Genomic DNA, 10,763 nt, shown 5'->3' on the forward strand with positions numbered 1-10,763 from the left:
TCCAGCTTCCACTACATTGTCAGACAGAGCACAATGTACCCTCTAAAAAGCCTTTTATTGTTGAATGGGGATTCTGCCCCAGCTCCTTACTCCTTTCTTACAACCACACCAGCACAAACAACACGATTACCAATGGATTAGACTTTAAATTGCTATTCTGGCACTGGGTACAGTTAGTGGGTCTCTCCCTTTTCACATTGGATTAGTTATTTTTTTACTGAAGGGGATGAGTTTGCATGACCTCGGGGGTCACAAGGTCAAAGAGCAAGAGTACCTGGGAGGAGGAGATGTGGCGCAAAAACAGCTGACTTAGAGCAAGGCAGAGAGGCTTCACAGAGAGAAAGATAGAAACAAGAATTAATGTCCACAGCAACTAAGGACAAAGATGAGAAACACATTAAAACAAGGGTAACAGAACAAAAATAGGGAGAGAATGAGAGTCAAATACACTGAATGAAAAAATGAACAACAGACAGCAAGATGGACCTTCAGCATTGACATGAAGCAATGAAGAGATTTCAAATCAGGTGGTTTTCGGATTAAATAGTTTTTAGATACAGACAGTTGAAAAGTAACCAGAAACAGAGTGTAATGCAATAACGGGTGGCATTTCTATTTGTATTTTATTTATTTATTTTATTTTCTAGGGGTGGTGTTTTAAATGGCATGAATAACTATATTAAAGGCTATTAAGAATTAAATGTATATATTTTTTTGTGGAAAGGCTAACAAAATATTGCATCTACTTCAGCAATATAGTACAAATACATAGCACTAATAACAAAAACACTGGTATTAGCTAGGTGATTCTAAAAGCTAGCAGCTAGCATAGTGAGAACAGCAGACAGAAATGGACACGTGATGGGAGCTACCACTGTTTGCAAACTACAGACTTGGCTGGGTATAGCGTTAGGAGCCCCAGGGAGGCTCTATGGTTGTGATTTGTACCAGACGTTTTGGGTGGCGTCGTCTCGTCCGACGGCTCGGGCTGGGACAGAGTTGGGGACCGTCTAGACTACACCAGCACACCACAGCAAGTAGAGCATGATGGGGAGGTTACACAGACCAGACCCAGAAAGAGAGTGGAAATGTCTGAAATGTTTGATGGTGCCTTTCCTCCCCCTGCATATTTCAAACACAATACATTTCAGCAAGTCATTTTGTTGTTTTTGGCAATAGTTAAAATCTCGCAGAGCTTTTCTGACATCTTGAAACGTGATATCTTTCACGCACAGCAGCAGCATCCTCAAATTGTGCGAAGAGCTCTAAGCATCAGTTTGGGATGTAGAGAAAACTAGCGGGACACCTAGAAATAACCCACAGCAACAGCACCTACACACTTTGCTTGCTTCGAGATACTCTACAGAACACCTTACATTTGTAGGACTCAGCCTTCATCATAAGTATGATGTTAGTTGTGTATTTGTGTGTCTGCCGGTATGGATAAGTGGTGTGTTCCAGGGGTGCTGGTCTCCAGTTGACTATATTGTATTGTGTCCACGTGTGTATACTCTGCTAACCTGGGGAGTGCTGCGAGGTGGCCAGGGAGGTCATGGAGTTGGAGAGGTTGAGGTTCGCGGTGATGCTGAGCTGGCTCTGGGTGACGGGGGGGTAGGGCGAGGTGGGGGTACGGAGCTGCTCCTCGCTCCTCTCCTCCTCTGTACCAGGCAGGTAGCGGTCAATCAAGGCCTCCAGGAACTTCACAATCAGCTCAGCGTAGTCTGGGATCTGAGTTTGCTGCTGGTTTGACATGGGATGGAGAAAGGAGGAGGAGGGGGGTAGAGGTAGAGAAAAGGAGATGGATAATGTCAGGTAGGGGGGTAGAATAGAGAGAGTGAGTATGAGAGGAACACAGGCCAACAAGTATCAGTCTAACCATCTTAAGTCTCCTTGAGCTAAATCACAGGAGACATTGATCCTCAGCCTTTGGCCAGGCTTGAATACGTTGTTTCCTGACTGACTTTCCCGCAAACAAGCTGATGGCAAATGGCACCTTTTGTTTGTTGGAGGAAAGTGAAGCAAGGGATAATGGGTACACAGTGAAAGCAGAGCGAGTCTAAGAGCCCCTACAAGCTTCAAAGGGCCACGTACAGTATTCTGTAGTGATGGGGCGGATCAATACAGTTTCATATAGGGATATTTCTGCAGCAGACATATGGTGAGCAATATGTTTGGAACATCAAATTGCAATAAAATCACAGTATCGAATAGCAATACATATCATATTGGCACCTAAGTATCGTGAAGTTTCGGACAACTCCAAACCCTAGTATTCTGCCCTCTGAGGAGTAAAAATAGGCAGACTAGGTACAGTGACCGAACAGTTCTGCATTTGATATAATACACAGTCATTTAGCAGACGTTTTGATCCAAACTGATTCACAATCAACATGTATTATGTGGGGCCCCATTCTGAAACCAGACCTGCAACTCTGGTGTTGCTAACACTACAGAACCATCAGAGCTAGAAACATCCCCTTGTTCCTGCTTGGCCTATTTACTCAGAACCATCATAAAGGGAAACTGATGTGGCCAGAGGGGAGACTGGGGAAGGGGGGGTAGAGAGAGAGGAGGATGTCCAATAAATCTTGGGGCAATCGGCAGGCTCCCTGGCAAGGCAGTAACTGCTTACTGGGGCCGAATTCTTCCAGCACGGCCCCACTGCCTTGGGGAGAATGAAAGGGAAATATGAGGGCAATGAATCATACCTTTGAGAAGGGTCCGGCAAACCTCCAAAGTCCGTTGAAGCCGAAGCCTGTGTGTGGGAGAGAGAAAGTAATGGAGGGAGGAAGGTATCATTGGCAATGTTATACTGCTAAATAAGAAAACACTACATAACAGTCAGGGGAGAGGGAGGGGGCAGAGAGAGAGGAGAGAGAGAAAGGGACAGGGCAGAGGGAGATGAAGGATGAGAGTTGAGCGGTAGAGAAGGAGATGGGGACAGAGAGAAAAACAGAGTGAGAGAGACAGAGAAAGGGAGGGAGGCAGGAGAGATGGAGGGTGAGAGACGAGAGAGGTAGAGAAGGAGATAGGGACAGAGAGACAGAGATAGACAGAGTGAGAGAGACTCAGTGAGCATAGCCTTGTTATTGAGAAAGGCCGCCGTAGGCAGACCTGGCTCCCAAGAGAAGACAGGCTATGTGCACACTGCCCACAAAATGAGGTGGAAACTGAACTTCCTAACCTCCTTCCAAGTGTATGACCACATATTTCCCTCAGATTACACAGACCCACAAAAAATTGAAAACAAACCCAATTTTGATAAACTCACATATATATTGGGTGAAATACAACAGTGTGCCATCACAGCAGCAATATTTGTGACATGTTGCCACAAGGGCAACCAGTGAAGAGCAAACGCCATTTTATATAAAACCCATATTTATGATTATTTATTTTCCCTTTTGCACTTTAACTTTTTGCACATAACATGACATTTGAAATGTCTTTATTCTTTTGGAACTTCTGTGAGTGTAATGTTTACTGTTCATTGGCAATGTTAACAAACAGTATCTACGCATTCAAGAATAGGATGGGAGATGAGATGAGGTCGAGGAGGTGATAGGGACTGAGATAGACAGAGAGAGAGATGGGTAGAGCAGGCCTGTAGATAAATGTACATACTCTGTAGATAGGAGGGTTGGTATTGTGGAGGAGACTCTTCATGGTAAACTACACTCTGAATGATGCCATGCACTGGGTTCAGCAGGTTGGTATCCTGGCACATAGACAGCAGCGTGTTGATCTTACAGTCCAGCAGGTTGTGGCTGAGGAGAGGAGGAAACACATTAAGATCAACATCGGCTAGGTAGGTAGGCCACAATCATTAGACACCACACTCCGCATCACCCTTTCCCAGTGCCCTTGTCAACACATATCATGACAGGACTAACACACTGGTGAATAACTAGGCCTCATACGAGACAGTTACAAGTTAAACTATATTTTGAAGCTGTGACATTTTGTTGGTAGAGAGATTGCTACTTCAACTGAAACTACAAACAACCGCCCACATATAACGTATGCATGCGTGGGCTAAAGACTTTCTGACTCACGGGGACTAACCCCTAAAAGAAACTGAACCCAAAATACATCTCTAGCTAGGTCAACCACACTACAACTCCCAGGATGAATTTGGGGCAGGACAGGCCCCTTCTCAGAAGATCAGTGGTCTTTCCTCACCCCCAAAAAACAACCACCTTGGGCCAAAACCGAGAGATATCCAACTTTCAAGCTCTCAAATCATTTCCCAACGTTCTCTCAATTCTCTAGATTTGCTTCTGGAAAAAGTAGGGCTTAGGCTATGTATTTGGTTTTGCCTGGGAGATTATCGGGCATGTTAACTTACACGACGGGAAAGACCTTAGGGAAGACGACGCTAGCTTCAGCTAGATACTCATACAGGATCCTCTGGTCAAAGTCGTCTGTGGTGTACTTGACCTGGGTGGCCTTGGACAGAGAAACAGAGAGCATGCGTTTACAGACTGAACCAGTTATATACAGTAGAAGGCTGTAAGCTATGTTGCTGCCTCCCTATGTGCATTCATGATGACTAATTTGACCGTAGCAGTAACTAGTGGTCCACCCAGTCTGTTACATATACAGTACCAGTCAAAAGTTTGGACACACCTACTCATTTGTGTTTTTCTTTATTTTTTAAACTGGTTAAGAGAATGCGAAGAGTGTGCAAAGCTGTCATCAAGGCAAAGGATGGCTACTTTGAAGAATCTCAAATACAAAATATATTTTAATTTGTTTAACACTTTTTTGTTTACTACATGATTCCATATGTTATTTCATAGTTTTGATGTCTTCACTATTATTCTACAATGTAGAACATAGTAAAAATAAAGAAAAACCCTTGAATGAGTAGGTGTATCCAGACTGTTGACTGTTACATATTGTTTGCTTATTTTATTACCCACTTTATAAAAGTACTTCTTATGTTATTACCCGCTTAATAAGTACTTATTATTTTATCATCTGCTTTATAAGTACTTCTTATTTTATTACCCACTTTATAAATACTTCTTATTTTCTTACCTGCTTTATAAGTACTTATTTTATTACCCGCTTTATTACCCACTAGCACAAGCATTTCGCTACACTCGCATTAACATCTGCTAACCATGTTTATGTGGCAAATAAAATTTGATAGGTACTTCTTATTTTATTACCCACTTTATAAGTACTTCTTATTTTGCCAGGTGTGAGTTTCTGTGTGTGTGTGTGTGTGTGTGTGTGTGTTCTTCCACTCACCAGCACAGTGAGCAGCAGGGCCTGGACTTTGGGGTCAGTCAGCACCTCCTCGTCCAGTAGGACGTTGGACTCTGTCACAGACACCTTGCGGAGGTGGGAGTGACCCATTCTTTGGCTGTCTATCTCGTAGGCGTTCTCGGCCACACACCTCACCTTAGGCGGGGTGGTTACGCCAGACTCCGTCTCTGGTCTCTTTGGTGCTTTGGAGTCGGATATCAAGTGATCAAAACTCTTCCTGTAGTCTGGAGAAATACACCACAGACAGACAGTGTCGAGTTAATGATTGAAGAGGGTGAGGAGAGGGTCTAGGGAATAAGGTTGTGAGTAGTGACATGGGATGTCTATCTTACATCAGCTGTTTATTTCTTGAGATGTAACTCACACTGTAGTCAATGTTGCCAGATCATAGTCAGCATGACCAGGGCTTCCAAGCATACACAGTATAAACCCAATAAAACGGCTTGCATGATACACCTAAGGCGCAGCAGTATAAATATATATTTTTTAATTTAACCTTTAACTACAGTGGCAAGAAAAAGTATGTGAACCCTTTGGAATTACCTGCAGTTCTGAATAAATTGGTCATCAAATTTGATCTGATCTTTATCGAAGTCACAACAATAGATAGTGTGCTTAAACTAATAACACACAAATTGTATTTTTCTTGTCTATACTGAATATATAACTTAAACAATCACAGTGTAGGTTGGAAAAAGTATGTGAACCCCTAGGCTAATGAAGCTAATTGGAGTCAGGAGTCAGCTAACCTGGAGTCCAATCAATGAGACGAGATTGGAGATGTTGGTTAGAGCTGCCCTGCCCTATAAAAAACTCACAAAATTTGAGTTTGCTATTCACAAGAAGCATTGCCTGATGTGAACCATGCCTCGAACAAAAGAGATCTCAGAAGACCTAAGATTAAGAATTGTTGACTTGCATAAAGCTGGAAAGGGTTACAAAAGTATCTCTAAAAGCCTTTATGTTCATTAGTCCACGGTAAGACAAATTGCCTATAAATGGAGAAAGTTCAGCACTGTTGCTACTCTCCCTAGGAGTGGCCGTCCTGCAAAGATGACCGCAAGAGCACAGCTCAGAATGCTCAATGAGGTTGATAAGAATCCTAGAGTGTCAGCTGAAGACTTACAGAAATCTCTGGAACATGCTAACATCTCTGTTGACGAGTCTACGATACGTAAAACACTAAACAAGAATGGTGTTCATGGGAGGACACCACGGAAGAAGCCACTGCTGTCCCAAAAAAACATTGCTGCAAGTCTGAAGTTCGCAAAAGTGCACCTGCTGGCAAAATATTCTGTGGACAGATGAAACTACAGTTGAGTTGTTTAGAAGGAAGACAACACTATGTGTGGAGAAAAAAAAGACACAGCACACCAACATCAAAACCTCATCCCAACTGTAAAGTATGGTGGAGGGAGCATCATGGTTTGGGGCTGCTTTGCTGCCTCAAGGCCTGGGCAGCTTGCAATCAGATGGAAAAATGAATTTGCAAGTTTATCAATACATTTTGCAGGAGAATGCTAGGCTATCTGTCCGCCAATTGAAGCTCAATAGAAGTTGGGTGATGCAAAAGGACAACGACCCAAAACACAGGAAAATCAACAACAGAATGGCTTCAACAGAAGAAAATGCGCCTTCTGGAGTGGCCCAGTTCAGAGTCCTGACCTCAACCCAATTGAGATGCTGTGGCATGACCTCAAGAGAGCAGTTCACACCAGACATCCCAAGAATATTGCTGAACTGAAACAGTTAAAAGGAATGGTCCAAAATGGTTGAGGTTATTGCTGCCAAAGGAGGGTCAACCAGTTATTAAATCCAAGGGTTCACATACTTTTCCCACCCTGCATTGTGAATGTTTACACTGTGTGTTCAATAAAGACATTAAAACGTATAATTGTTTGTGTGTTATTCGTTTCAGAAGACTGTGTTTGTCTATTGTTGTGACCTAGATGAAGATCAGATCAAATTTTATTACCAATGTTTTATGTAGAAATCCAGGTATTTCCAAAGAGTTCACATACTTTTTCTTGTTACTCTAGGCAAGTCAGTTAGAAAACGTTTGTATTTACAATGACGGCCTACCCAGGCCAAACCCGGACGACGATGGGCCAATTGTGCGTCGCCCTATGGGCCTCCCAATCACAGCGCGATGTCATACAGCCTGGATTCGAACCAAGGACTGTAGTGACGCCTCTTGCACTGAGATGCAGTGCCTTAGACCACTGCGCCAATCGGGAGCCCAAAAAACACTGCTAAGGGGAACTCTTAGACAACATTAACAGTGTTGTTTAGCAGCAACGTTATAGTTACCCAGCAGCTTCTTGGTGTTGGCATGGGAGGCCTGGCCCATGTCCAGGCTCATGGACTTGCGTGTACGGGGGCTGATCTGCCCCACCGTGGGGTAGTAGGCATTCAGATAGCGCTCTGACACCTTGGGAGACGCCCACGGCTGGCACTCTCTCAGTGTCCTGAGGGGAGGAGATGGGGGCCACAGGTAAGGATATAACTATTCAAGCTTGATTGTAAATATATTTACCAACAACATGTATTACAGAAAATGACTAACGCAACTTTGAAAAGATAAAACCTATTCAGGTTCTAAGTGTCTGATGTAGAGAGCGCCTCACCTGAAGCTGGGGTCAGTGTGGTGCAGAGAGTAGGTATCCATGGGAACGTTCTCCATGCCCATCTCAGACAGCAACAGAGACTTCCTGTGTTTTAGACTGCAGCGACTACGCACCTCCTCTGACACGGTGAGCAGGGCTGCACACACACATTCAGTCACACACAGCCACACACCAGAGCAGGGTGAAAACCAATGATGGGATCATTGCAAAAACATTTATGAAGAGGCGACAATTCCTTATTTTACATGATAAAAAAAAAAAAAACGTATATTTATTCACGGAAAATTAACATTCCAAATAAAACAAGGACTGCTGCCCCCCCTTCCCCCTTCTTCTCCGTGGCTGATGTGAGTAAAACATTTAAACGTGTTAACCCTCGCAAGGCAGCTGGCCCAGACGGCATCCCTAGCCGAGTCCTCAGAGCATGCGCAGACCAGTTGGCTGGTGTGTTTACGGACATATTCAATCAATCCTTATCCCAGTCTGCTGTTCCCACATGCTTCAAGAGGGCCACCATTGTTCCTGTTCCCAAGAAAGCTAAGGTAACTGAACTAAATGACTATCGCCCCATTGCACTCACTTCTGTCATCATGAAGTGCTTTGAGAGACTAGTCAAGGATCATATCACCTCCACCCTACCGGCCACCCTAGACCCACTTCAGTTTGCATACCCCCCCAACAGGTCCACAGACGACGCAATCGCCATCACACTGCCCTGTCCCATCTGGACAAGAGGAATACCTATGTAAGAATGATGTTCATTGACTACAGCTCAGTCTTCAACACCATAGTACCCTCCAAGCTCATCCTCAAGCTGGAGGCCCTGGGTCTCAACCCCACCCTGTGCGATTGGGTCCTGGACTTTCTGACGGGCCGCCCCCAGGTGGTGAAGGTAGGAAACAACACCTCCACTACACTGATCCTCAACACTGGGGCCCCACAAGGGTGCGTGCTCAGCCCTCTCCTGCACTCCCTGTTCACCCATGACTGCGTGGCCATGCACGCCTCCAACTCAATCATCAAGTTTGCAGACGACACAACATTAGTGGGCTTGATTACCAACAACGACAAGACAGCCTATAGGGAGGAGGTGAAGGCACTTGGAGTATGGTGTCAGGAAAACAACCTCTCACTCAATGTCAACAAAACAAAGGAGATGATCGTGGACTTCAGGAAACAGCAGAGGGAGCACCCCCCTATCCACATCGACGGGACAGCATTGGAGAAGGTGGAAAGTTTTAAGTTCCTCGGCGTATACATCACAGACAAACTGAAATGGTCCACACAGACAGTGTGGTGAAGAAGGCGCAACAGCACCGACACCACCCGAGGTCACAGGAAGGCCAAAAAGATCACCAAGGACATCAACCACCCGAGCCACTGCCTGTTCACACTGCTACCATCCAGAAGGCGAGGTCAGTACAGGAGCATCAAAGCTGGGACCGAAAGACTGAAAAACAGATTCTATCTCAAGGCCATCAGACAGCAATCACTAAACTCAGAGAGGCTGCTGCCTACATTGAGACCCCATCACTGGCCACTTTAATAAATGGATCACTAGTCACTTTATCCAATGCCACTCTAAATAATGCCACTTTAATGATGTTTACATATCTTACATTACTCATATCACATGTATATACTGTATTTATACCATCTATTGCACCTTGCCTATGCTGCTCAGCCATCGCTCATCCATATACTTACATGTACATATTCTCATTCACCCCTTTAGATTTGTGTGTATTAGGTAGTTGTTGGGGAATTGTTAGATATTATTGCACTGTCGGAACTAGAAGCACAAGCATTTCGCTACACTCGCATTAACATCTGCTAACCATGTGTATGTGTCCAATAAAATTTGAATTGATGAATAATAAAAAAAAACTACAAGGTACAATACTACAATTTCAACAAATAAACCATTATATCAATATAAACTGCAATCCTCAATGAATACATTTAACACCACAGTCCTCAACTGACCTACCGGCACCAGGAAATCAAGATACAAGGAATTTTGCAGGTTATTCCAACAATGAGAGGCACAATATGACAGACCATCATATCTGTTTTACAAACATGTTTTTAAAGCAACACACTGCTTGCTATCCAAATAGCACATTGCAGATCCAGTGAGTTGACAGAGGTCTGGTTAGTCAACACAAAGTGTGGGTGAGTAGAGTCAGTGTATAGGAGACTGACTGGAACTGACCTGCCAGGTAGGCCACGCTTTGGGTGTTGACCTCAAACTTGTCACAGTTGAGGTGTTTTCCCACCAGGGCCAGCAGCGTGTGGAGGATACGCACTGTCCGAGCCACCGTGGTGGGGGACGGGTGTCTGAAGCCTTCAAATAGACACACACACACAGAAGGAAAACAGAGTGGCACGTTAGTCATAGCCATACACCACTCCACTGCTAGCTTGGTACATTTTAGCATGGCCACATTAATTCAACACGGTTAGCATTAAAACACATCAAGACCTACAGAGTACACAACATTAAATGCAGCTAGTGACAAGTAGACTACAGAGACAAGTGAAAACACCAACAACTGCTGCCAAGCTCTTTGTCACTGCAGGACAAGGGCACCTAGTCAATAGAGCCAGTTTGAGTCTCTGACAGTGGGGAAGACAGGTTTTCATCAGTGGCTCGGCAAGTCAGGCCAATGTCTTTCATCCATCTATTCTTTATCTAGCTAGATTAGACCCAGACATCATTTCAAACATTTTATGAATGTTTACACTGACAGAGAAGCTGCGGTTTATAGGATACTCACTACTGTCACAGGAATGGAAGCTGCTCTGGCTGAGACTCAGTCAGGTGCCCTGTGCCCTCTCCCTTACCTTTGAGCAGGT

General features: G+C 44.3%; 1 protein-coding gene across 1 annotated transcript in view; it reads right to left on the minus strand.

Moving 5' to 3' along the window:
* LOC120018118 (neurofibromin-like) overlaps positions 1–10,763 on the minus strand; it is a 100,868-nt gene that overhangs the window by 4,501 nt on the left and 85,604 nt on the right. The window contains exons 45-53 of the mRNA XM_038961114.1: positions 10,752–10,763; positions 10,120–10,251; positions 7,905–8,040; positions 7,588–7,745; positions 5,260–5,501; positions 4,349–4,449; positions 3,625–3,767; positions 2,709–2,755; positions 1,521–1,737 (exon numbers count right to left, since the gene is read on the minus strand). The exon at positions 10,752–10,763 is cut by the window's right edge and continues 115 nt beyond it. Of these exons, the coding sequence (XP_038817042.1) occupies positions 1,521–1,737; positions 2,709–2,755; positions 3,625–3,767; positions 4,349–4,449; positions 5,260–5,501; positions 7,588–7,745; positions 7,905–8,040; positions 10,120–10,251; positions 10,752–10,763 (1,188 nt within the window). The remainder of the gene's footprint in view (positions 1–1,520; positions 1,738–2,708; positions 2,756–3,624; positions 3,768–4,348; positions 4,450–5,259; positions 5,502–7,587; positions 7,746–7,904; positions 8,041–10,119; positions 10,252–10,751) is intronic.

Source organism: Salvelinus namaycush, chromosome 23 (genome assembly GCF_016432855.1).
Source record: "Salvelinus namaycush isolate Seneca chromosome 23, SaNama_1.0, whole genome shotgun sequence".
Taxonomy (NCBI): domain Eukaryota; kingdom Metazoa; phylum Chordata; class Actinopteri; order Salmoniformes; family Salmonidae; genus Salvelinus; species Salvelinus namaycush.